The sequence below is a fragment of the Sturnira hondurensis genome, unplaced genomic scaffold, assembly GCF_014824575.4.
Source record: "Sturnira hondurensis isolate 20B ecotype Veracruz unplaced genomic scaffold, ASM1482457v3 Scaffold0005329, whole genome shotgun sequence".
NCBI classification, from domain to species: domain Eukaryota; kingdom Metazoa; phylum Chordata; class Mammalia; order Chiroptera; family Phyllostomidae; genus Sturnira; species Sturnira hondurensis.
The window spans coordinates 1,567,231-1,593,445 of record NW_028077960.1 but is presented as its reverse complement, the minus strand read 5'-3'; the positions used below and the strand labels follow the sequence as shown (position 1 = coordinate 1,593,445).

General features: G+C 50.7%; 2 protein-coding genes, 1 long non-coding RNA gene and 1 other non-coding gene across 8 annotated transcripts; 2 read left to right on the top strand and 2 right to left on the bottom strand.

The window, feature by feature from the left end:
- Positions 1-2,799: 2,799 nt before the first annotated feature.
- Positions 2,800-3,907, bottom strand: IMP3 (IMP U3 small nucleolar ribonucleoprotein 3). Its single transcript, XM_037046978.1, has one exon. The coding sequence runs from the start codon at positions 3,825-3,827 to the stop codon at positions 3,273-3,275; it is 555 nt and encodes a 184-aa protein (XP_036902873.1). The 5' UTR covers positions 3,828-3,907; the 3' UTR covers positions 2,800-3,272.
- A 1,189-nt stretch (positions 3,908-5,096) lies between these two features.
- On the top strand, positions 5,097-5,264 carry LOC118987874 (U1 spliceosomal RNA). The gene has a single exon (XR_005066674.1). It is a non-coding gene; the product is annotated as a U1 spliceosomal RNA (small nuclear RNA).
- A 25-nt stretch (positions 5,265-5,289) lies between these two features.
- LOC118987729 (uncharacterized) lies at positions 5,290-11,172 on the bottom strand. 4 transcript variants are annotated; one of them, XR_005066630.1, is made up of 4 exons: positions 10,814-11,172; positions 9,871-10,203; positions 7,557-7,695; positions 5,290-5,519 (listed from the first exon to the last, which is right to left on the bottom strand). It is a non-coding gene; the product is annotated as an uncharacterized LOC118987729 (long non-coding RNA). The 4 variants fall into 4 exon arrangements; XR_005066628.1 differs by lacking the exon at positions 5,290-5,519 and having other exon boundaries at positions 6,117-7,695; XR_005066627.1 differs by lacking the exons at positions 5,290-5,519; positions 7,557-7,695 and having other exon boundaries at positions 9,805-10,203.
- SNX33 (sorting nexin 33) lies at positions 11,094-24,809 on the top strand. Of its 2 annotated transcripts, none has more exons than XM_037046976.1 (3): positions 11,094-11,138; positions 11,822-13,911; positions 19,737-24,809. In XM_037046976.1, the coding sequence occupies exons 2-3, from the start codon at positions 12,444-12,446 to the stop codon at positions 19,988-19,990; spliced, it is 1,722 nt and encodes a 573-aa protein (XP_036902871.1). In that variant the 5' UTR covers positions 11,094-11,138; positions 11,822-12,443; the 3' UTR covers positions 19,991-24,809. The 2 variants fall into 2 exon arrangements, with proteins under 2 accessions (XP_036902871.1, XP_036902870.1); XM_037046975.1 differs by lacking the exon at positions 11,094-11,138 and adding an exon at positions 11,250-11,512.
- The last annotated feature ends 1,406 nt before the right edge of the window (positions 24,810-26,215 follow it).

The window sequence follows — 26,215 nt, the reverse complement described above, 5'->3', positions numbered from 1 at the left end:
TGACCCCTGCCTAGACAGACTTTTTTTTATTGGGTTTAATTTGCACAGGAATACAGGTACAGCTTATTAATCATTGTCAGGCAGTAAGAATCAAACAGTAGATAGCATACAAAGAACTATTAGGGCTTCTTCTGAGTCAGAGTCCATCAGCTAAAAGGCTACAAAACCTTGGGAAACAAACTCATTTCTTGCTTGGGCCTTTATCATTTAACTAAGAGCATTCTTAGCAAAGCAGGCTTCATACCCTTTCTCAGGCCTGATCACCTGGGGAGCCGCCCTTTCCAGCACAGGGCTACACCGCCCTCAGTCATTGTTTCAGGTTTAAGTCGGCAGAGGAGGCAGATAGCCAAGGAATTTTTGGAGACTTCTCGTGGACGCCGGAGAGTCAGGCTTTGTCAAAGCCAAGGGGCAAGGGTCCATCACCCCCTTTCTCCACGGCCCCCCAAGTCCTTCCCTGGGGCCTTCACGTGATCATGCCTGTCTTAGGTCGTTCCCTGCTTGGGGAATCTTACCTGTCATTGGCTAACTGATCAAACACTGGGGACCAATTATGAAAAAAGGAGAAGTGGTGCTCCTACCAAGGAGATAAGCTTTGTCTCCTTAATGGCTTATGGTCTGAAGGTCACTCACTCAGCCTTAGCCATGGGGGGTTTACAGCTCCTGAAACCAGGCAGGGTGGTTCCCAACAATCTTGTCTCTTTTATCTTAAGCCCTTCCTTTGTTTCACTGACCCCAGATTCAATAAACTCTCAAAATCACCTGGACTAGTGTCTTGAAACCTTTTCTGCAAGGAGTCAAGAACCCACACATTCTAGCATGCTCTCCCTCCTGGAAGCATACCCGTATCTTTCTTCCCTTCCACACAACTCCTAAACTCTTAAGGATCTCCATGAGACTTGCAACCAAGGGAGCAATGGGCAGCAGCAGTTTGTTCTGGGCTAACCCCCTTTAACCTGTTCACTAAGCCCCTTGTGTCTGACTTCTGTGAGCTGATGGTAGTTCTACCCTGGCTCACTTATTTCCTATATTGTTTCTAGAGAGCCAAAGCAGCCTGCTAGGCCTCTCCTGTTGCTTCTCTATCCTAGGCTGTTCCTCATTTCACTGTCCTCAGCTTTAATAAATGTTCCCTCTCTAAAAACAAACAAAACTCACAGTAAACTTGAGATTGAATCAAGATTCAGAAAATTTAAATGTAGATTTAGCTGTCCTTATTGTCTGTATCATGAAGATCCTTCTGATAATATTAGCATGGGGAATAATTACGACACGGAGTCAATTTAGTCATAAACCTCATTCCTGTACTTTTTTTTGCTAGTAATTTTAAGGTCATTATGCAGCAGCTTGGGAAAACTACTCTATGCTAGGATAAGCTGCATATCAATATTTTTAAAAGATTTTATTTATATATTTTTAGAGAGATGGGGAGAGAGGGAGGGAACTTCACTGTGTGATTACCTCTCACATGCCCTCTACCGAGGGCCTGGCCAGCAACCCAGGCATGTGCCCTGACTGGGAATTGAACTGGCAATCTTTCTGTTCGCAGGACAGCACTCAATACACTGAGCCACACCAGTCAGGGCTGCATATTAGTATTTTAACAACCTATGATAGAAGTTTTGTAATGTCTTTCTTGTCTACCTTGATGCCAGTAACTTATAAAGAATCTATGTAGTTTGTATTTGAATGACTTCAATACACTTCCTTTTTCCATTTGACTGAAAGAAGCATGCACTAATAGGTCTTCACTTTTGTTGTGTTTTAAAAGCCTGAAGTCAGTAAGATGACACCCAGCATCAAGATTTAAAAGCAAATGACTTGCGTAGAAAGAATATAAAAAAGAAAACATGGTTTGGCTAGAGTATGATTAGTGCAGGGTGCATTAATTAAATTCTCTGGTTTTCAAAAATTTGAACTGTAATATATTTTTTGGTGAGCTATCCCAATTTTTAGCAGCAAATAAATGTGTATATAGGGCATCTTAGTAATAATAGAGGCTTGAGACCTTAAAAAAAAAACTGACACATCCTAAGTGTCTGCTGCCAACATTGAGTTTCTTAAAGAAAGTATGATTCCAGCCCCACCACTTACTGGCTATGCAATCTGGGGTAATTTGACCCATCAGTTCCCTCACCTGAAAAGTAGAGAATACAGTAATTGGATTCCCTACTTCACAGGAGTATTGGATGAAATGGTTAAGGTATGTAACGTACTTAAAACCATGCCTGGCATGTAACACATTTGCTATTGTCATCCTTTCATTGTGCCTCATCCCCTTCATTGTTTAAGAGCTGCCTCATGCCAAGGGATATGGAGGAGGCACCTGTAAAAGCCATTCCACTGGTTTTGGCATTCTATTTATTCTCCTTGGAGAAGTCTTGTGTGAAAAACAAAGTGTCTCCCTACTCTTCTTTCCAATTCTCTCCCTCTCCCAGTAACATCTACATCTTCAAGAACCTCCTGGGCCACTACTAACTGCTGGATGGCCAAGCTACAAGGCAGTTATTTCCTTAAGTAAGCAAACACTTCAGCCCTCTAATATGGTATTGGGCTGGAATATCAACAGGAAGTTCTACGGGTAAGAGCTCTGCAGAAACACTCATTCCAAAGAAGGAGATTGGTAAAATGACAAATTTGCTCAGCCTGTACAACAAACACCCTGCAACCCTTACATTGCCACCCCTGTTGTAGGGCCTCACTTACCGGCAGGCAGCTGCTGACCCTGTTACTTTTCTCTAGGTTCCTGAGCCAAGGAGACCTGTAGATCCGACCTCATATGAAAAAAAATCAAACAGGCAAAAATTTGCACTTACAAAGCAGTTGGACCATTTATTAGCATTAAAAGAGCATTCCTTTAAACAAGGGATGGGATACTGTACACTAAAGTCTTACGCGTTTTATAAGAACTTAAGACCAAATTCTCTACACTGGTACAATCACGAACAGCAACAAACCAAACTGTCCTGCTAGGACATAAGGGGAAAGCAGGGGTGGGATGAGAAGTTTCTGCTTTCACATTACAATGTTAAAGGAACAGGAGCCTAATAACTCCCCAGCGCAGCACAAAACCGCTTCCCATTGTTTCAAGAAAGTCACATTTAATGATCAATAGTCCAAGAGCTAAGAAAATTTCGTGGAAAACAGGGGTGTACTCTTTGGCTTCGAGTGTGCTAGGACTGGCTGACACACTTGGGAAAGGTGCCCTTATAGAATCTCCAACAACAGGTCTCAGATTCCCAACCTATAAAATGCAGCAGTGGCGGGGGAAGGACCCGTTAGGCTTCCAGATCAAAGTCATCGCGCTCCTCATTGTACTCCAGCACGTGCTGTTTGATCTTGGATGAATCAACCCAGGTAACGAAGTCCTCCATGCTGCGGGTAACAAGAAATGCTGGGTCGGTGACCACGTCGGGGCCCACGCGCACGTGGCCCTGCTCCACGAAGGCCACGGCAGCCTGGAGGTGCTGCGCCATGCGCAGCTTAAGCATCACGGTGGGTAGGCGGCGGCGGCAGAAAGACGAGGCCGTGACGAAGTCGCAGAGCTCGAGCGAGGTGCGCGTGGGCACCAAGCCGAGCGCATACAATTTGTCCAGAAGCGCGGCGGAGGAGCGCACGCGAAACGGGTCGCGCTCAGGCAGGTCGCGCAGGCGCCGCGCCAGCTCGCGCACAGAACGGCTCAGCTGGTTGTAACGCGTGTAGTCCTCACGCCGCTGCAGCCGATAACGCCGCAACACGCGCAACTCATGCAGGTTCTGGTCAGTGACCTCCCAGTTCAAAAAGTCCACCTGCTTCAAGAGCTTCTGCTCGTGAAACTTAAGCTTCCGGACCATGATGGCGGCTGCAGGTTCCCTAGGACGCTAGGCAGAGCATGGGTTCCAGGTTCCGGGTGACTTCCGCCTCCGCGTACCAAGACGCACTCGGACTACTGGGCCAATGAGGGGAAGGCGCATGGCCACGCCTCCGATTTCTATTGGCCAGTTGGGTCCAGGCTTCCACACAGTATCTCGCGTTTTTTTCTCTTTCCTCACCGCACGGGCGGGAGTCGGATCTGGGCGGGGCCGGGAGGGCGGAGCCGAGTTAAATTGCCCGGAGCCAGTCTTTTGTACAGTAATGATTTTGTCATTCAGATGGCTGTGTTTTAGGGACTTCTAGGGGTCTCCCTATAAGAGCTAAAGAGGCCAGTTGCGAGGAAGGGGGAAGACGGAGCTTGTTTCTTTGGGTTTACGTAGTGCTGACCATTAGGTTCCTTTTACTTTGTAGAGTACCTTGCGGGAGGGCGGGACGTTTTTTTCCTGCTAAATGGTGCTGGGCTGCAGTGAACCTGTGAAATACAGATTCTCCGGCCGCTTCCTACACGGACAGAATCGGGAACTGTATGGGAGCTACCTGGAAATCTGCATTTTGGCAGGAGTGCCACTTGATTCATAAAACCCAGAAAGTTTGAGAAACTTGGGTAGTGGGTACAAGTCTTGACCCTTCAGTGCAGACTCAAACGAATTTGCTTGACCAGGTGGATATCCGATCACATCTAATACTGAGTTAACAAAGGTAACTCTTTCAGCTAGTTATTTCTCTATCCTATTACCTGCGTGTAGGCTGCAAGACTAATCTCTTTATTTGCCCAAGCCTTTGACGCCACCTAGCTTCTTCGCTGATCATTTTTTGTATGCTTTTTTTAAAGTATAATATTTGGTATATGGTAAATAGAATTTGTATCATATGTAAGATATAAAGTATAATGAATACTTATAAACCCAACAACCAGCTTAAGATAATGTCACAAGTTCTCCCACCCAGTCTCCCAAATAGAGGTAAAGGTATCTATTCTGAAATTTTTGTTAAAAAAGTTTTAGCCCTGGCTGTTGTGGCTCAGTAGATTGAGTGCCGCATGGAAAGATTGAGGGTTCGATTTCCATCAGGACACACGCCTGGGTTGCTGGCTGGGTCCCCAGCTGGGGGCCTGCGAGAGGCAACCCATGGATGGGTTGCCTATCACTTACATCAATGTTTCTCTACCTCTCTTTCTCCCCACCTTCCCATCACTCTAAAAATAGATAAATAACATGTTTTTTAAATGGAAAGGAAAGAAAAATAGTTTTATACTTACCTGGCTGTGTAGATACTATAATCACAAAGGTGGTTTTTCCCAGAGCAAGGCTTATCCATGGCACCCTGGATGTGCTAACCCCAGCAATTTCCCCAAATGTGAGAAACACAACTGCATAATTTAAAAAATGTTTTTAATCCTCAACCGAAGACATTTTTTTCATTGATTTTAGAGAGAGAGGAAGGGAGAGAGAGAAACATCAATGTGAGTGACAGGTATCCATTGGTTGCCTCCCATACACGCCTGGAGCAGGATCATATAAGCAGGGACCTGGATCCAAATGCAACCTAGGTAAGTGCCCTAATTGGGAATGGAAACTGCAACTTTTTGATTATAGGACATTGCTCCAACCAACTGAGCCACACTGTCCAGGACAGCACTGCATAATTTTTGGTAGTGGGGGACAGCGTCTGCCCTGGCAAAAACAAAAGAGAGGAAGAAAAAGTTTTATCATTATACATGCGTCCCTAAATATGCATCCTTCTCACATAAAGTGTAGCTTGTGGACCAGCAGAGAGCTCATTGGGAATGCAGAATTTCATGTCTCATTCCTGAGCTACAGAATTAGAATCTGCATTTAACAAGATCCCCAGGTAATTTGTATATACATCAACATTTGAGAAGTGTTGCTTAGAAGGAATCACACCATATGGAATTAAATGTAGCTATAGTTGTTTTTTTTTTACTGCTGCATAATACTCCATTGTTTGGCTCTCTCCAATTTATTAATCTTTTTTCCTTTTGGATTTTTTTTGAAGGGACTATTTTTTTTAAAAAGCCGTATTATTTATTCATTTTAAGAGAGATGAGAAGGGAGGGAGAAAGAGAAGGAGAGAAACATTGACTGGCTGCCTCTTGTTTGCCCCAAGGGGACCTGGTAGCAACCCAGGCATGTGCCCTGACAGGGAATTGAACTTGGAATCATTCAGTTCACAGGCTGGCGCTCAGTCCACTGAGCCACACTAGCCAGGGCTGGAGGGAGAATTTTTTTTTTTAGCAGTGCTGCCAGTAACATTTTTGTAGGTTTTCTGTTGCACATATACATACAATAGCTTCTAATATCTTAGAGCAGAATTGCTGAATTGTAAAGTATGTGCATGTTTAAACTTACTACATACTGTCAAATATTTAATGAAAGTGTTGTCCTTTGTTCCTCGTTCTCAATTATTTTTAAATTTTTTTGGTAATTTGGGGAGTGTGTGGTGGTATTTCATTGTGATTTTAGTTTTCATTTCCCTGAAGAATAAAGGTTTCATATCTGTTTACTCCATTTTGGAATGTCTTTTGTCTATTTTTCTATTCGATTGTATGGTTAGTAGAATAATGCCCCCCCCCCCCCGGACTCCAAAGATATCCACCCAGAACCTGTGAGTATGTTACCTTACATGACAAAGGGGATTTTGCAGATGACTAAATTAAGGGTCTGGAAATGATGAAATTATCCTGGATTGTTTGGGTGGGTGCCCTGTAATCACAAGGGTCCTACTAAGTGAAAGAAAGAGACTGAAGGACCAGAAGAGATATAGTGATGGAAGCAAAAGTCTAAGTGATGTGATTACTGGCTCTGAAGATGAAAGGGGTCCTTACTAGAGGAATATGGTCATCCTCTAGTAAACCCATAAAAGCAAGGAAATGGATTTTTCCCTAAAGTCTCCAGAAGAAACACAGCTGTGCTGACACCTTCATTTAAGCCCTGTGAGTTTGGACTTTTGATCTCCAGTACTGTAAAGTAATTAATTTGTGTTGTCTTAAGTCATTAAGTTTGTGGTAATTTGGTTCAACAACTACAGTAATGAACTTATATAGATTGCTTGCTTTTTTTTTCCTGGTTGATTTGAAGGTGTTCTTTATATATCCTGGATATTAATCCTTAACCAGTTATATATGGTACAAATATCTTCTCCCAGTTCGCACTCTATCTCCACCTTTCATATTCCCCTAGCCTCATTCCCTTCTAGCTCTTGCTCAACATGTCTGCAGCAGGACTCTTGGCTAACTTCCTTCTCCCCAAACACGATAAATAAGTAAATTATATGTTAGCAGGTGGTGTCATGAAACAATTCAGCAGGATTTAGAAGGGCTTGGGGTGGAGATGGGCTATAATTTTAAATAGGGCATGTCAGGGTAGGTTTTATTGAAGTGGTCTTTAATAGGTAGTCATGTGCATATATAGGGGAAGAGGCAGCAGTACCAATGCCTTAAGACAGGAATATGCCTGGCATGTCAGAAGAGGAGTAACAGCCATCTGGGTTGAAGCAAAGTAGGCTAGGCAGGGAGGCAAGGGGACTCACATAAAGAAGCTTGTTGGCCTCTGTAAGGACTTTTCATGCTGAGTGAGAGAAGAATATTACAGGGTTTTGAGCAGAGGAGTGACATCTAACTTCTGCTTTAAAAGGATCGCCCTGATGCCATGTTGAGAACAGACTATTGGGAGGCAGAGGTGGAAACAGACCATTAGGAAGCTGTTGCAGTGGTCCAGGTGAGAAAGATGGTGGCCGGGACCAGGAGAGCAGCAGTAGCAGGGACATGATTAGAGGAGTCCCAGGATAATGAGGGAAGCCAAGGATGCCTCCAGTTTTTGGCCTGAGCAACTGAAAAGAAGTACTCATCATCTGACATAGGCAAAGGTGCCAAGTAAAACAGGTTTGGGGGGCAAGATCAGAAATTCAGTCTTGGCCATGTTGGGTTGGAGAGGTGTATATATCCAAGGGGGGAAGTCAAAGAGAAAGATGTGAATTTGGAGTTTTAAAGAACGGGTTGGGGTGGAGATTTAAAAAAGAAATTGGGTGTTATTGGCAAATGAATGGTGTTTGAAGCTGTGAGTCTGAGTGAGGTCATCAAAGGAGTGAACATGGATAGAAAAGATAAGAGGACCACAATACTGGAGTCACTCTAGTGTTAAGAATTATTGGAAAGAAGAGAGTGAATCAGGGAAGTAGAAGGAAACAGAAGAATATGGTCTCCCCAAGGCAGGTGAAGAAAGTGTATGCAAGCCCTGGCTGGTGTAGCTCAGTGGATTGAGCGGGGGCCTGCGAACCAGAGTATCGTGGTTCGATTCCCAGTCAGGGCACATGCCTGGGTTGCAGGCCAGTTCCCAGCAGGGAACTCATGAGAGGCAACCATACATTGATGTTTCTCTCCTTCTCTCCTTCCCTTCCTCTCTAAAGATAAATAAATAAAATCTTTAAAAAAAAAAGAACGTGTATGCAAGGGGAAGGAATTACCAAATTGGTTAAATGCTACTAATAAGTTGAGTAGAAAGAGGAGGACTGAGAATAACTAGTGAGTCATTGATGACCTTGATTAGTTTCAGTCTAGTGTGAAGGCGAAAGAATGTCTAGAGAGATTTAAGAAGAAAAAGGTTTCATTGTAGGCAACTGGTTGGTATAGGTGCCATTTGCATGAGCTTTGCTTCCAAGGTGAGCAGAGAAATGGGGCAGTAGCTTATGGGGGAAGAGGAATCAATTTTTTTTTTACTATGTGGGTTGATTCTTCCCTTAATACCCACATATTGCTGATTGACATTCCTGTCTGTCCTACCTCCAGAAACTCCCATATTTACTTCTCTGTAACCCATTACTCCTGCCCTGTTTCAGGCCCTCATCATCTCTGGTTTGCATTACTGTAGTATTGTCCAGTGTGTCTGCTGGGCTGCCACTTGCCAGGTCACCCTGGAAATCACTGGCCATGGCTCTCCCTTGCTGACTCCTTTCCTAAGGAAGGAAGTTTGATGCCTGGATGGAGGGATGGATGCTGTTTCCTGTGCAGGAATCAGAGTCCCAGCAGGAAAGAGAGAACAAACTCCAATTACAATAATGTGAAGAGAATTTAATAAAGGGACTTCCCCCAAAGTAATGGGCAGAGTGTAGGAAAACCACAAAGTTTGGTGGTTTCCTGGGATGTGTGACCAGAGGCTCTGTAACTCCTAGGCTTGAAGAGAGTCCCTGGAAGGGTGGGAATGGAAGATACAAGCTCTGCAAATGTCTGTGAGGCTGAAGAGTGAGTTTCCCCTAAGAACTCGGAAATAGGAGTGGCTCCTGAGAGTTAGAAAAACCCACCCAGAGCAGATGTGGGAGTAAATCACAGACAGTTGGCCTGTAAATATGTGACTGAAGTGTTTGGGAAACAACTAAAGACCATCAAGGTGGTGGCTGGGGGCCCTTCAAGGGGATGGGGGTGGACTAGGACCCTAGATGTGTGAGAGCAGAAATCACAATTGCTATTTAGTGAGCTAATAAAGATAAAATGTTTACAACAGTGTGAGGCACTGAGGAAGTAGCTGTTGTCACTGAGGAAGTAATTAGTGTTACATCGAGCTTGGAGAGAGGCTTTGCGAACAGAAGAGCGATCACAGAAAAGAGGCATCTCAAAGCAGCTGGGAGACACATGCATTCATGCTCTGGTCATAGAGATGCTAAGCTAAACTGAGGCCTTAGAATCAAGGCTGCTACTACAGAGGGGGGATGAGATCTTACAATGTCTTGGTTGACAAGACTATACCATTCTCTTTTCCCATCCTGGGGGTTCCAGGTTCACAGTGTTAACCTTCTGGTACCCGGGCTTCCTAAGGAGCAGCCCAAACTGCCTCGCTCTATTGATGCAAAAATTCAGATTTTTTCAACCACGGATTGATGTTTCTTTCCCTCTCTTTCTCCTTCCCTTCCCCTCTCTCTAAAAGTCAATAAATAAAAAAATCTTGAAAAAAAAAAAGACTTTATTTGGGTTAAATGCCAGCCTTGCACAGGGTGGGTATTGGATCTATTCACCAATGAATTTGAGTTTTGGAGCCAGAAGCCTGAAAATCACATCCCTCAAAATAGCCAAAGGTGTCCACCTTCGGCAGTACTGTCTTCTCCAGTTAATCTGCAACAAGTAGGAAGAGTGAGAGTGAGTGGAAAGTAAATCCTAGCTAGACAGGTAGGTAAGGCTCCAGGGCATGGCCAGGAAGGGAAGTAGGAACTGAGGCTTTTGCTTCACAATGACTCCTCCTCCAGGAAGACTTCCTTGCTCCATTCAGGCTGGGATCTGTAGCACATTGCATGGGACTGGTCACACTGGGCAGGGAGCATCTGTCTACCTCTCCAGACACACCTGAGCACCTGGAACGTCAGGACAATGTCTTATTCCTCTTTGTAGCCCAGGGTCTTGGTACTGAAAAAGCTACTTGATGTTTCCTTGAGTGCATGAATTGGAATGAATGAGACAGAGACAGAATGGGCGAATTAAGGTCAAGAGGGTGAACTGTAAACCAGTTCCAGAGCAGGAACCCAGACTGCCTTGTGCTGTAATTGCAGGGCCCCTGAGCAGTGCCCGGCAGTCAGTAAGGAAAATGTCTGGATGGGCTGGCCAATGAAAGGTCAAATCCTCCTTGCCTCTTGCTGCAAGTCTACCCTGACCACCCCTCTCTCCTCGCTTCTGCAGCTGCTGGCAGACAGAACACCCGGTCCCCGCGGCTGCATGAAGCAACAGGGAACCAGGTGTGGTGCCTGGGCCTGTTTCTGTCGCTCAGAAAACTTCCATGAAGGAAAACTTCCCAAGGCAGTTCCTGGCTCTGTCTGGCTAGGGCACTAGGACCCACAGCAGCCCCTATCCCAGGCCACTGAGGCTTCTGTGAGGGTGCTGCTGCCTCTGGGGGCCCCTCCGGAGAAAAATCCCTGGCTGCACTGCCACTGCCCACCAGAGCTGAGGTGGGGAGCGTCCGTGACTCACCGGGCACCCTTCTTTAATCGCCTCTCGCGGTTCCGCTCTGGCACACTCCTTGCAGCCCCTCACTTTGCAAACTTTCAGAGTTCTCCTTCACTGGCGTCACGGAAAAGGGAAGGAGAGTGACTGGATCCTAGCAAGAGAGGAGGTGGCAGTGGCTGGCAAAGGAGGAGAGAGTTCAAGATGCTCAAGACCCTCAGGGCGACAGGTTTTTCTCCGCGAGGGCTGACTGTCCCTAGAGGCTGGTATCCGGGCCCCATCCTCAAACGAGTCCCCAGTCTTCTCCTTCTGGAATCCGATCACGGAGCTAGTGAGGGGCCATTGCATTGAGGTAAGTTAGGGGCAGGAGGGCCGGTTGGGCGGAGCCGGCGTCCCGGCCCTGCCCTGCGCAGCTCGGGAGAGCAGTGGAGTGAGTTTGCCTGCTTTCCCTCCCTCCATGCCTCTCCCAGCCCGGCTCCTCCCCCGCGGCTGTTTCCTCCTTCTCCAGGACGCCACCTCCCGGAATCGACTTTTGTAATTTTATTTATTTTTTACTTTTTGGAGCTGGCCAGGCGCTGGCTGTGTCGAGGGTCTGCGATTGCTGGAGGAGCAGGCTGGGGCGCAGGGCCCGCAGACAGCCGCCCACTGCCGGACCCACAGAAAGGAGGCCGACCGGCCGCCACGCCATCTGCTCGCTGGAGCTCACTCTGCAAACTCCTGTTGAGTGTATGCGTGCAGGGCTGGGCGGGGGTTCTCTGTACTCCGGGCGCTGGGCGGCTTACCTCTGGACGGGGTCCTCAGACTCGGATCGGGTCAGTTTCAGGCTCATAAACTGCTGAATAATTAGGCAAACAAAGGAGGCCACTCAACTGGTGGCCAGAAATCGCCTGAGCGCCCCTTTGCTCCCTTCCTTCCCTTGGGTGGGGGCTGGCCACTGGGGTGAGGAGCCGGAGCCCGAGCGGTCTGGGGCCCCCTGGCCTGCCTGGTCCCAGAGTTGGCGGCCTGTTGTGTAAGCCTCAGTCCTTGTTTTCCCAGCCTGGCTCGTTGGGAAGCTGGACACATCCACCCTTGGACTCGATTCAGGAAGCCACTGCTTTTCTCATTGCCCTTCTTGGATTTTCTGGATTTTTGAAAACCCAGTGGCCCAAGCGGAGTAGGAAGGAGGAAGGAGCAGAACTTCAGAGGAATGTGACAGAGTCTTCCAAGGCCTGAGGAGCCAGAAGGCGCTGGGAGCCAGAGCTGCAGGCATTCTGGAACCATTTCGGAGTGATTCTCTTTTGTTTTAGAACGTTGTTCCAGTGGAAAGTGGAATACTTGCCCTCTCAGAGCTGACTTCTCCGAGTCACTTGACTTTTCTTCTGGGAGTGGGAGGAGGGAGAGACTCCCCTTCAGGGGCTGCTAAAGGAAGGGAGGAAAACTATGGGTGCAAGGTCCCCCTGCCCCCAGGCACGTGCTGGGGAACTTGATAGGGACGGTTCTGGACCATGGGCACAGCTTTGAAGAGCAGGAGACCGGATAGCATCTCTGGGTGCTGAGACTTGCCTTAGGGACTGAGAGACTGAGCTGCTGGGACAGGCATTGGTTTGCTAGTTCCTTCCTGGACACCTCAGTTCTGGGCAGGACCCTCTCCTCATCTTTCTCTACCACTGGCCCAGCCATGGCACTAAAAGGCCGAGCCCTCTATGACTTCCACAGTGAGAACAAGGAGGAAATCAGCATTCAACAGGGTGAGGACCTGGTCATCTTCAGTGAGACCTCACTAGATGGCTGGCTGCAAGGCCAGAACAGCCGCGGTGAGACAGGGCTCTTCCCTGCCTCTTATGTGGAGATCTTCCGTTCTGGCACTAGCTTCAACCATGCTGACTACTCCAGCAGCCCTGCAGGCTCTCCAGGCACCCAGGTGAGCTTGTATGACAGCACCAGTGTGGCCAGCCCTGGGAGTGGTGGGGGCAGTTGCTTCCTTTCAAACCAGGGTAGCTTCGAGGAGGACGACGATGATGACTGGGATGACTGGGATGATGGATGCACAGTAATGGAGGAGCCACGGGCTGGTGGACTGGGCACCAATGGGCACCCCCCACTCAACCTCTCCTACCCTGGTGCCTACCCCAGCCAGCACATGGTCTTCCGGCCCAAGCCACCCCTGGAGAGACAGGACAGCCTGGCATCGGCCAAGCGAGGTAGTGTGGTGGGACGCAACCTCAACCGTTTCTCATGCTTTGTGCGCTCTGGAGTGGAGGCCTTCATCCTGGGTGATGTGCCCATGATGGCTAAGATCACTGAGACCTACTCCATTGAAATGGGCCCTCGTGGCCCCCAGTGGAAGGCCAACCCCCACCCATTTGCCTGCTCCGTGGAGGAACCCACCAAACAGACCAAATTCAAGGGCATCAAAAGCTACATCTCCTACAAGCTCACACCCACCCATGCTAGCTCCCCTGTCTACCGGCGATACAAGCACTTTGATTGGCTCTATAACCGTCTGCTTCACAAATTCACTGTCATCTCTGTGCCCCACCTGCCAGAGAAGCAGGCCACAGGCCGCTTTGAGGAGGACTTTATTGAGAAGCGGAAGCGGCGGCTCATCCTCTGGATGGACCACATGACCAGCCACCCTGTGTTATCCCAGTATGAGGGCTTCCAGCATTTCCTCAGCTGCCTGGATGACAAGCAGTGGAAGATGGGCAAACGCCGGGCAGAGAAGGATGAGATGGTGGGTGCCAGCTTCCTTCTCACCTTCCAGATCCCCACGGAGCACCAGGACCTGCAGGATGTGGAGGATCGTGTGGATACCTTCAAGGCCTTCAGCAAGAAGATGGATGACAGCGTCCTGCAGCTCAGCACTGTAGCACTGGAGCTGGTGCGCAAGCACGCAGGGGGCTTCCGCAAAGAGTTCCAGAAGCTGGGCAATGCCTTCCAAGCCATCAGTCATGCCTTCCAGTTAGACCCCCTCTTTAGCTCCGAGGCCCTCAACAGTGCCATTTCTCATACGGGCCGTACTTACGAAGCTGTCGGTGAGATGTTTGCTGAGCAGCCCAAGAATGACCTCTTCCAGTTGCTCGACATGCTGTCTCTCTACCAGGGTTTGCTCTCCAACTTCCCAGACATCATCCACCTGCAGAAAGGTAAGAGCCAGGGCAGCGTGTCTGGAGACCTGTAGTGAGTGTGCACTCTGCTGGATGTGGGGTTATGAACATGGCCTACACAGATGGAACAGCTCATCGAGTCTTTCTGTCTTTGTCTTGTTCATTCATTCAAGTGGGTTGAGCACCCACTATGTGGCAGGTGCTATTCTAGGTGTAGGGATATTATTGTGAGTAGATCTGGTCTCTGTCCTCATGGAGCTTGCTGTTTACCTTCTTGTTGTCCTTTCCTTCCTTTCTTCATTGTTTTCTTCTGTTTCTGTCTCACTTTCTCATTTATGCATTATACAATGTACCCTTCAAGGTGTCAGGCTGGGTCTGGGAACATGGAGACGACCAGGGCCTGGACCTTGCCCTGGAAGAGCCTACACAGCTGTAGACCCAGACGATGAGCACAGTGTGGCCTATCTCCCCACTGAGTCACAAGCTCACCTCCCTTCAGAGTCTGTTCTCACCACTGCATGTCCTATCTGTAAGTTCCCAGTCTGTGTACAAAGGTCACTGGTCTCCATTTTGCAGATGGAGGAGGTGGTGTCCACAGAAGAGTGGTCTGCACAGGGAGCCCATGGCCCCACTGGGACTGTCCCTTCTTTCTGTGCCCACCCAAGCACACACCCATGCTGGCCACCTCCCAAACCTGGCCGTGTTCTCACAGACCCTGTGTAGGGGAGGGACAGGATGGGCCCCTCTCTGTTACTGCAGGGCCATCAAGGAACTGCCAGGGAAGTGACTCATCCCGGGTTACCCAGGGCACCTGGGCTGGGCTGGGGAGGAACCAGGGGCTCAGGGCCCATCTAATTCCCCCTTCCTCTTACCTCTTGCCTCAGGTAAGAGCTGTCTTCTTACCTGAACAGTGAGTGGGCTGACCTGACCTAACGGGTGACTGAGTTCTGGGGACAACAGGCAAGTCAGAGGTCAGAAGAAGGTGTGGTCCTCCCTGGGGCTGCTTAGTAACTCAGGAAGATGGTAGGGCGTGGGGCTGGCTCCCTGGCCCCTAGGCCTTGAGGTCAGGCCTGGCTTGGTTGGGAGTTTTCCTCTGGGTGGGGCCAGGAGTCAGACCTCTGGATTATGCCTGGGGGTCAGCAAAGGCCACCCCCTGGTGGCCTTCAGTATCCAGGAGAGTCTGGTGCAAACCAGCCCTGCTCTCCTTTACCAGGAGGTTGTCTTCGGTAGGTCCAAGCTTCCTTTCTCCTTTCACTTTCTTTTTTCTTTTCTCTCATCTCCCCATTCCTGTTCTCCTTCCCTCTTTCATCTTTAGGAGACTTAAGGCCTGAGCTCTAGTCTTGGCTCTCCCCCCTGGAAAGTGTCTTCCTGTCTCTGAGGCTTAGTTTCTTGATTTATGAAACAAGAAAGAGTGGACTCAGTGAGCCCATAGGCCCAGGGTTGGGGAGGGAGACTTAATGCGGAGGGTCTGGCTGAGGACAGTGATGCCTGAGATCTAGCTCTGAGCAGGGATAGGGCAGGGGAGGTGGCCTGGCTGGTTGGGGCCCACTGGGGCAGGTGTCTCCCTGGTTCAGAGAGGAGCCACACCCACTGCAGCCTTAGGGCCTTCGAAAGCCTGTTCAACCAGTTCCTTGGGTGGCATGTTTCTACGAGGGCAGTGGGAGGGGGAAGCAGGGGCACAGTGGTTAAACGCTGCTGTGGGTGCCTGGGGACTTTCGCCCAGGGCAGAGCTGGGTGCATCAGGCAGCCCCATACCCAGGGCTCTGAGGCTTGTACTGAAATAGAAGGGAGTGGAGCCAGACTGGCCTTTCTGACCCTTGTGCAGGGAGACAGAGCTAAGAGAGGCCATTTCTGACTTTCTACTTGAGGTGTTTCTAAGAATGGGTGGCCAACAGTCCTCTGGCATGATGTATTCAAGCTTGGGCAGAGTCCAGCCCACCTCCCCAATAAGCGAGCCCCCTTTGGGCTTATTCTTTCTTATTCTGGACTCTGCACTGCCATTCCTAGGCCTGTGTTCTGGTGAGTTCGGGAAGGGGGCTTGGAATCTGGCTGACACAGGATTGGGCCGGTTTTGGAGGCCCATAGCCTGCTGGAAGGAGGAGGGATCCCATGGTGGCCCTGCACTAGAGCCTTTTCTCAGGGAAAGGAGCAGGAAAATTGGGTGCTCAAGATTCTGTCCAGCTTGTCTGGACATCTGAAATATGGTGAGGGTGTGGGAGAGGCCATGGAAGAAAGGAAATGGGAGGCCTAGATGGGATCAGGAGACCAGGATTTGGACAAACATTGAGACAGTGACCTTGAGAGAGTTCTCCCTGGGGTTACCTTGAGAGAGTTCTCTCCCATCAGTGTTTACCTTAGTAAAATGGGACACAGAGTCTGGGTGACCCTAAGATGAGGCTCACCAGCCTGTCTGCCCACTGGCCCAGCCCCTGGACTTAGTCCAAACCAGGGCAGTCTTCAGGGTATAAGGGGGCTCTGATAATGGTTTCCTTGGGACAATGAGGGGAAACAGTGACTGTCTAGGGCTCCCACCTGAGAGCTATGGCTCCATCCTAAGACTCATCACATCCGAGCCAGGAAGGCCAATGTGCAACCTCCATTTTACAGAGGAGGTGCAGTGAGGTGGGATGTTGAGCAGAGCAGAAATTGGAGCCCAGGTGTGTCTGACTCCACAGCGTTGTGTCCACTGTGCCTGACAGATGAGGGAAGGAGCTTCCCCAGGGATGGCCGCCTGGCAGAGATGAGCTAAGAGGGGAAGGAGAAGGAAGGGAGGCTTAGATGCTCTAGCGCTAACTTACCTAGAATCCTTGGTGGGCTGGATGCCTCCCAGAATCACAGAGCGTGCAAGGAGGGGCCAAGGAGATTCTAGATTGGCCAGAGCGAAGTGGCCCTTGCAGGCCAGACACCTGCCTTGGGTCAGGTGGGCCCTCTGTTCTGGGCCATCATCTAACTCTCCCTCTACCAGACATCCTAGGTTTCCATAAACAAAGAGAATCATCTCCATGAACCACCCCACCTGCTGGTTCTTGCTGTGACTAAAAAGCAGTTTGCACACAACTGCACACAGCATCTTGAACTCTCATTGCTATCCTAAGTACTTTATGCATATTAACTCAGTCAAACCTCAGTTAACCTCAGTTAAATGGGTAAGGTACTCTTACCCATTTTTCAGATGTGGAAACTGAAGCATTATTCTGCTGTGAGCAGTTGTTAGTAGCATCATATCTAGTCCAACCTGACCCCTGTGACATTGGGAGACCTGTAGACCGGGCAAGGGGAGTGGCTTGCTAGAGGTGACACAGTGAGGACCAGGACTTAGGACCTGCCCCCAACCTGGAGCAGATGCTAACAATCTCCAAAAAATGGTACAAGACTGATTAAGGTGGGACTATGCCTGGGACCCTAGAGCTCAAAAGCTCCAACCTCCCTTCCCCTCTTTCTGGGACCCCACCTACAGGACAAATGCCATGGCAGGAGGCTCCCCTGGGTCCTCAGCTCTCAGGTTGAGTCCGAATTAGAATGAAGGGTGGGTGCTGGACAGGCCTGAGCCCTGACTCCCAGCCAGTTTCTGGGGCATGTTCGTGTTAGCTGGTCTAGGCCCCAGATCTGAGTCACAGGGTGGAGAGGTGACAGAGAGCAGGGTGGGGCCTCCCCCTTCCCCTTGCTCCCTGGCTCCTTGCCTGTCTGCCTGTCTTTGGATACCTAGCAATTGCAGTAAATTAATTTCTATTATTTGGGCCTTAATCTCCTCATCGACAAAAGGGACCTTTCCTTCCTCCAAGGCCATGGGCAAGAAGTACCCTCTCAAATACAGGTCCACCCTCACTGTACCTGGACTTTCTCAGGCAGGTGGAATCCAGGCTGGTTTGTGTTTCCTCTTCCAGTACATTCCTTTGCTAAAGCTCACCTTTAGTTTCTTTGTCCTGTTGTTTTCTGCCTTCCTTTTTGTAGTCCTTCTTTATCCCTTTGGACTTTCTCAAATCCCTGAGTCCATTGTCTGGGGGCTGCACACAGATCCCTGGCTGACCTGATACGGGCGCCCTGCAGTGGAAGTCATGTCTACCTCCCAGCTGTGGAGGGACACCTCTGGGCCGGGCATCTCCTATGTGAGGAGCGGGAAGGAGGTGGGAGCCCCTAGGCAAGTCCCTTCCCTTGTGGCTTCAGTTTCCTGTATATGGCAGGGGCCTGGGAGATAGGCAGGGCATCTGGCCTCTAGGGCCTCTCTCGCTCTGAAGTCTTGTACTGATCTTCCTCACAGGCTTTGAACTGATGCTGCTTCTGCTGCTCAGGTCTGGGCTGTTGGGGTGCAACAGGACTGAGTGGGCTGGGAGCTGGTGACTACAGAGTTCTCACAAGTGCTGTGAGCAGCCCAGGAGACAGTCCAAACTTGAGTCTGTCCACTCAAAATGCCAGTATTAACCAATTAGCTATGTACTAGTTTACTAATGTGGGTGCCACCAGTTCTAAAAGCCTCCAGACCTATTTCCAGAATTAGAGCCCTGGGCCTGGCATATAATAAATGATCAGTAAATGGATCTTAAATGAAGTGAACAATTTGAGGATAAAAAGAATACCTTTTGAAGACCCTTGAGAAGCCTCCTTAAAGGAGAAATGGGAAGCGTGGACAATGAGCACGTTAGTTTTGTGCAGTGGATCCTTTTGAAGTACTTGGGAGGGTGCTGCCCACTGTGCCAGCCCTTCCCACCTTCTCCTTTGCACGGCGGACTCTACACCCACTGCCAAACTGCCTCCCCTTCTTAGCAACTGTCCCCACTAGCTGCAGTGCAGGATTTAGTCAAGTACCAGTTAATTCAGAACTGGAATCTATTCACCGATTGTTTGTTGATTCACTCAGATTCTTCCAAAGTGGGTCACCCGCCCAGGTTTATCTCCTGCCTTCCATCTGTCACCTGGTTATTACAATGGCCTCCTCTAGTCCCCTGGGAGCTGGAGTGAGGAGGGGCCAGAGCCTGTCTGTGGGGGAGACACACACAAAGGAAATCTCCAGGTGGCCTCCGAGGCTCTGTTTTAGAATCAGCAGCGTGGTGGGGTGGGAAGCATTATGCTCGGGAGCTCTGAGGGAGGCTTCTGGTATACCTGATGAAAGGCACTGAATTGTGCGTAGGGATCCAGGGGGCAGAGAGATGAAGTTAGGAAAGAGCAGGGTGAATCTGATGAACATGGGGTCAGTGTGGAATGGGTGCAGGGTCCAGCTCCCAGAGGGCCTCATGAATGAGTGTGGACCTTGATCTGCAGACACAGGGGAGCCAGCGAAGGCTTGGGTGTCCAGCTTAGCTACACTTCAGGTGCTATAGAAAACCTCCCAGGGGTTGGGACTGGGGTGGGGAGGCCCTGGGAGGCTGTGGTAGTTGTCCAGTGAGGAACAGGCTGGATCAGCTCAGTGGACATGTATCAGGATTTGCTGTGGGCTAGGCTTTGTTCTGGGTGCTTAAAACATGGAGCTCACAGCCCAGAGGGAGGCAGTTAGAGAAACCACAGGGTGGTAAGAGCTGTGGGAGCATTGACAGCACCTAATGCAATGGGGTTACTGGGGAGGCTTTCTGGAGGTAATATTTGAGCTGAATTAGGGCATCCTGGTCCTAGAAATCAATGTAGCAAGCAGAGCTGTGACTACTTGGGTGTGGGCTGCTGATGGTGCCACAGGTTTGGGTGAGGATTGAGAACATCTTTGTGGAGATACCTAGTGGCTGGACCAGGGATCTGGAGTCTGGGAGCTGGAGCTGATAAGGGTACTGTCTGATAAGGGTGCTGACTGCCCTTGAGGAGACTCATGGAGGGTTTAGGGAACCTATTGGGGAGACCAGAGCCCTAACCTCCCTTGTCCTCCACTCTGCCTGTGCCAGGCGCCTTTGCCAAGGTAAAGGAGAGCCAACGCATGAGTGACGAGGGCCGCATGGTGCAGGATGAAGCAGATGGCATTCGCAGGCGCTGCCGTGTGGTGGGCTTCGCCCTGCAAGCTGAGATGAACCACTTCCACCAGCGCCGTGAGCTCGACTTCAAGCACATGATGCAGAGCTACCTGCGCCAGCAGATCCTTTTCTACCAGCGGGTAGGCCAGCAGCTGGAGAAGACACTGCGCATGTACGACAACCTCTGATCTCAAGTGCCTGGCCCCACCCTGCCTTCGGCCTGGTCACTGCAATGTGCTCTGGTTTCCAGACCTCCCGCACCAGCAGAAGCTGGGGGTGGGCTCTGGGAGAATCATGGTTACCCCTGGGGAAGTCTCTTACCCCTTAGAGGTCAGGGCACAACAGGGGTGAGAATGGGGCCAGGAACCCTCCAGGCTGAAGCCTGGGCTGCTGGTCAGTCACTTGAGGCCAGGCCAGGGTCTTAGCCAACCTTAGAGCCTTCAGAGCTTGTTCTCCTGGCTGCCACCCACTCGTTCACTCAGCAGACACCGGGGCCTGCTGTGGTCCTGGGTCAGATGCTGGATACCAGGGCTGTGGCATGCTTGCCCTCAAGGTGTCCCCAGTCAAGGTGGGAATCAGACACAGAAACAGATGGGGGCAGTGCAGAATTACCCATAGTAAATAAGGGGTCCCTGGAATCTCACAGAGGAGACCATTCATTTTACCCATCAGGGAAGACTCCATGGTGCAGGTGACATTCAAGTAATATCTTGAAGAATGACAAGGACCTGCCAGGTAGTAAATGAGTGCAGTAGATGGGAGCACATTCAGAAGAGAGGTACAGCATGAGCGAAGGTAGAGGCCTGAAAACACCCTTCTTCCCCCCTCATTTTTTCTGCCTTGCTTCCCTACCGTGATGGGGAGGGATCTTCCTTGTTCCCTCATCATCCCAGTTCCTGTCCCTGTCCAATCCCCACCCCTTGTGGGGTGGGCTGCTGGTCAACTCCCTCCTGACCCCCATTCACCTGCTAAGCCCCTGTTGCCCTTGATTAGGGACCTTGATTAGGGACCATGCGGCATCTTTCCCCTGGGCTCCAGTTGCTAAGACAAGTCATGGACCCCAGGACCCTGCTGTTGTCTTCCTGGTGGGGACATCCAAAAGGTACCAGATTTTTTAGTTCACTAAGCAATAGCTCCTCACACTCCAGCAGGCTCTCACCCCAGGCTTCTAAGGTCCTCTACCCTGTGAATCCTGGAATCCTTCCTGGTGCACAGTGGGAAACCCAAGGGGAAAAGATAGGCTGGCCTGCCTACTACCCCAGGGACCCTGGGCCCACCCACCCATGGCCAGCCTCACTACAATGCCCACCTGGGTCCTGGCCATTTGTTTACATTCTCAAGGGGGCTACTCCTACCCCCCAGGCCAGGGCCTGGTCCAGCATCGGGTTGGGTAGAACTGACAAGTGCCCGTGCTAGCCCCTCCAGGAAGTCATGGCCATTCCTGGCTGCTGCTGCTTGAATATTTTTTCTTTTTCTTTCCTGATGAACCTTTTACAGTTAAGATAATAAAAACATGACTTTTTAATTTAGATCCTAGAGAGGATGAAGGTGGGGGAAGGATAGAACTCTAGTTGTCCCTGAGGCACAAAATTTACCCCAGAACCTCAACAGCTGGGGGGGTGGGCTGTGCTGGTGGGAGGTGCTAGCTGGGGATCTAGAGGTGGCCAAGGACCCCAGCTGGGTGCACACCCTTCCCAGACCTCACTCCCATCTCACCAGTGGTGGCTTCTGCCAGGGGTTTGGCTCTGCTGCTCTTATCTATGGCTAAGTGTCGCATGAGGAAGGAATGGGAGGCTATGTCCCAGGACAGCCTAATCGGTGGGGTTCCTCTCCCCAAGAGACCTCAGTCCAGGAGGAGGGGACAGAGCTCAGAAACTGTCATTTCCCAGGCAGTCCTGGGTATCCAGCCGTCTGGTAATTTCCGTGTTGGAAACTGAGGACACCCTGGCCCTGTCCTTGAGATTGCCCCAGGCAGCGTGAACAGGAATCTGCACACCTAGGAAAGAGGAGTGTGGTGAAACCATGGTGCTCTTTTGGGGCAGTGGAGACTTGGTGGAGGGAGGAGAGCTGTGGTCCAGGCATCAGGGGAGTCTCTGGCCAGGCCAGGGGCCCAGGAGCTTGGGGCAGGTGGAGTGGGGGAGTGGGCTGCGAGGGCTCCCTATTCAGGGCAGAACATCCTCAGGAACTTCTGGAATGGGCCCTTGATCCTGGGTCAAAATTAGGTCAGATTTGGGACTTTCTGTGGACCTTGCCCCTCCTTCCTCCCTTCCCTCCTCCCCTCATTTCCATCTCCTCTGAGGACCTTTCCTACCTTAATCTTTTCTTAGCTTTGACATTCATGTCCCCTCTGTAGAGGGCAGCCTGACCACAGCAAGGGGCCTATGGGGGGTGGGGGTTTGGTGGCCCCTTGAGGCCAGTCTGGGCGGGATGGGAATGCTCTTAAACCCACAGTGCTGGTGAGATGGGAGTGAGTGCCTGGAAAGTCCCCATTCATGCTTCCCGCCCTGGACTGCCCTCCCGTATCCCTTCCTTGAGAGGGGCTGTCTCCTGTAGCTCTCCTCCTCAGGGAGAGGGGGTTGGACCCAGGAGAAGAACCAGAATGCAAAGTCTTGGGATTGGCCAGGCCTACTCTAGGTATCCTGAGGTCTCTAGGCTGAGATATCGTGTGTGGTGGGGGCTGAGAAACCTCTCTGTGGTTTCTTTCTGTATATGTGTGGGGGTGGGGTGTTGGGGGAATTTGAGATCCGTTGGGGCTGGGAGAACAGTGTGGGGAGTATGCTGGTGGTGGCCTGGCTTGCTGGCTGGCCTCAGTTACACGCCAGGCACATGTTCCAGCTTGAGCTGGGCCAAGCTGCCTCCAGTTCCCTCTCTCATTTGGCTCTGAGAGAGATGGAAAACAAGGTCTCTTTTTCTGCCCTGGGCAACTACCGGGGCAGAGCTACCAAACCTGAGGGTTTAGGACCCCTGATACCCAGTCTTGGCACAATCCAGGGAAGGAGTCTGTTTTGTGGCTGTAGGTGGGGTGGAGAGGTGGTTCTCAGGTCCTGCATCCTGTTGTCCCCTAGACACAGGAGGGCTGTGAATCACTGTGCCACATCTGGAGCAGAGCAGGGGCTGGGGGGAGACACATGGTCCCGGGCCCAGCTCACCACTGCCCCTCCATCCAGTGACACAGCCACACAGCCCTCCATACATCCACATGGTCCCAGACACCTTGGTCCAGCCCAAAGCACACATAGCTACACATAGCTGCACGATTCCTCTATAGGCATGTAAGTCACACCTAGCGATATGTACACGTATGCATGGTCATGTGCTCTCAGAGTTGCACTCCTAGCTACAGTGCCACACACACTCACATTCACAGCCACATAGGTCATCTATTCATAGTGTCAGTCTCAACTGTGTCATCACTCACAGCCATTCCACAATCTCATGTACACAGTCATACCCTCATATGGTGATACACACATACTGCCGCAAAGTCACACATGCACATAGCAAAGGTGTCACACATGTGTAGCTGTACCTGGACCACATCTGTACCACCTTCTGGGGGAGCCAGCTAGGATCATCCATCACTGGACACTACCATGTCCAGTTCTTCATGGGCATACAAGGAACTTGGGGTCTAGTGGCTGGTGGAAGTCGGCTGCATTACCCAGTGTTCCCTGGGGGATGGGGGGTGCTTCAAGCTAGCGCTCAGCTCCCTGTAGGCTGTGTGGCCTGGCCTTGCCTGCCTCCCCCCGACGCTGCCTGTGTCCAGGCCAGTCAATAGGTTCAGGCTGCCTCTGAAGTCCCCTGGATGAAGCCACAAAACAAGTCTCCAGGCATCTCCCATTTCTTGAACAAGAGCTGAGGCAGCTGTGTCCATAAGAACAGGAGCCAGGATGCAGTGGACAGAGCCCAGGCCTTGGGCTGGGGGAACATTCCTGCACCATCTCCCCAGGCATGCAAGGACTGGGCCCGCCCTGACTGCCTACCCGCTGACTCAGATCTCCAGGAGCCAAGCCTTCTCAGTTCCCTGCCTCTCCCCACTAAACCTGCTTCCCCACCAATTCAGCTCTGGTACCTCTTCACTGGGAAGGGTAGGAAGAGATGGTGAGCCCTAGCAGAAAGATCGTGGGGAACAATAAAAATTTACCTCCCCAGACTTAGCTCAGGAAGGCCAATTGTGAAATGCCTCTTTGGGGTTCAACATAGCTTAACACAAACCTTTTTTCCCTTGGGTTTTATTTTGTTAGTCAAAGCTCAATGCAGTCCCGTTTGTTTAAGAAGCAGTGTCTCTCACACAGCTGTGGAGGCCACAGGAGGCCACAGGAGGCCACAGCCTCCTTGGCCCTTACAGCAGCCTTGCTTAGGTAGGCATCATTATCCTATTTCATGGGCAAGAGACCAAGCCTTGGCCAGAGGGAGGATGGGATCTGCCTAGACTCACACGAGTCTGAGGAGGCTTGAATCTAGCTCTCTGGCTTCATTCCTTAACTCATTTAGGTTCAAAGGGAGAGGGGGTGGCCGATTTCTCCTTCAGAGGTGGGAAAGAACGGGAAGGCTGGTGAACCCAACTGCTGAAATGTGAAGGGCTCAAAGATAGGTGAGCCCCACCAGGCCCCAGAGATGAAGAGGCTGGCGGCGGCACCGCACGGAGGGACTCGGACCCCGTTACAGGTGGACGTCTGAGGAGCAGCGCTTCGTTTTTCTGTAACTAACCTGAATTCCTTTCTTGCTCTTTCATCGCCCCACATGTTATAAAATTAATCTCAAATCATATGGGACCACTTCTTTCCTGAGGGGTGCATCTACATTTTGGGGGTGGCACATTTGAAGACCGTAGGCAGGTCCCTGGCACTTTGAATTTTAGAGGTCGAGCCCCACACTCTGTCACACAGGACATTTTGCTGGCATTCCACATTAAAAGTCATTAATATATACCTATTTGAGTTGGGTTCATTGCTACTCGACAATGTCTTGTCTTATAGATATTTAATTAAACTTGATTAATTTTGATTTTGTCTTTTCTTTTGCCTTTTCTCCAGTCAGCTTCCTTCACCTGCAGCCTTCCCACCTGCTTTGATTCCCATCCTGAGGCCTCTGGGGCTGGCCCTTTCTCTGCTTTGGCCCTCTCGATTGCGGGGTCAGGGGTGAGGTCAGGGGTGGCAGTGCCCCTTCTGGGCTTGTGGCCATCAATCCAAAGCTCCCATCTCATGCTCAAGCACAATGAGTCTTGGAGGCTGCTTGGAGACACTGCAGCCCTCTGTTGTCCCAGTGCAGGCAGCACTGAGATGGACACTGGGTGGTCAGTATTTCATAACCACCCTGTGTACAGGGACTAGGAAATGAAGCCCAGCGAGGCAGGTGCTGGAGCATCCAAGGCTGGTGTGAGACCGCCTAGCAGTCCTGGGCCGCCGGTGCTGGGAGGGAAACAGCTGATGCCCGAGGTAGAAGGCTGGCTGGAGCCTTGAGGAATCTGGAGACTTCTGGTCTGCCAGTGTGGCAGGAGGGCTCTGGGTGGGGTGGGGGAGTGTGAGGCTCCTCCAGACAGCCACGATGTACCCCCAGATACCAGTAAGCTCTCTGGCTTCTTTCCCTGCTCTATCCAGAGGCAGGACCTAAGTGGCTTAGCCCAAGCACAAATCCTACCCTGTACATACTTGTTTTAGGGATATTTCTTAACTGATCCCTGCTTCCATGAGCCCATTTATAACTGGAGTGTCAGATGGCTTTGAGCAAAAAAAAGCTACATAAACAAAATGGGTCAGCTGGGCAACGCCTGCACGAAGCAAGTACTTAGTAACGAGCCTCAGGGATTATACGCCTTTGAGCAGAAACTTAGAGCAGTTCAGGCCAAACATATGGGTGCTTCATTTCATAGGTGAGCAAACTGACTGGGTGAGACCTTCAAGGCCACATTCAGGGCAAGTGGCAGGGCTGGGCCTGGGACCAGGCCCCAGCTACTCCCAGACCTTGAGCCTTGCCACATATTGCCACCCTATCTTCGTGAGAGCAGACTTCTTGGGGCCTCCAGGCCGTCACATCATTTGTCAGTACAGGGCAGGAGGCATCCACTGGGCCGCAGGCTGTCATGTATTCCACCGCACACAGAATAGCATGGCCCAGGGCTTACGAGGCAGGCTCACACCTCAGGACTACCCCTGTGGATTACCTCTATGGATTCACTGGGGGACCTCAGGCGAAGTCACCACTCAGTCTCAGTTTTCCCCGACATCACTCAAGTTACAGTTATCACAATTACACAGGGACATGAAATCATGACTGTGGGCACTGCCACTGTCCCAGGTGTGTTGCACCCTCAAAGCTGCACAGGCCAGTAGAGCAAGGGTGGGCTTGAGTGCACAACGGCTACTATGTGCTGGGCATCACGCTAAGGGTCTTCCATGACAGCCTGGCGGGTG

Coding starts and splice junctions, on each gene's coding strand:
- IMP3 (XM_037046978.1), bottom strand. CDS start 3,827: ATGGTCCGGAAGCTTAAGTTTCACGAGCAGAAGCTCTTGAAGCAGGTG.
- SNX33 (XM_037046976.1), top strand. CDS start 12,444: ATGGCACTAAAAGGCCGAGCCCTCTATGACTTCCACAGTGAGAACAAG. Junction 13,912..19,736: donor CATCATCCACCTGCAGAAAG/GTAAGAGCCAGG, acceptor TGCCTGTGCCAG/GCGCCTTTGCCAAGGTAAAG.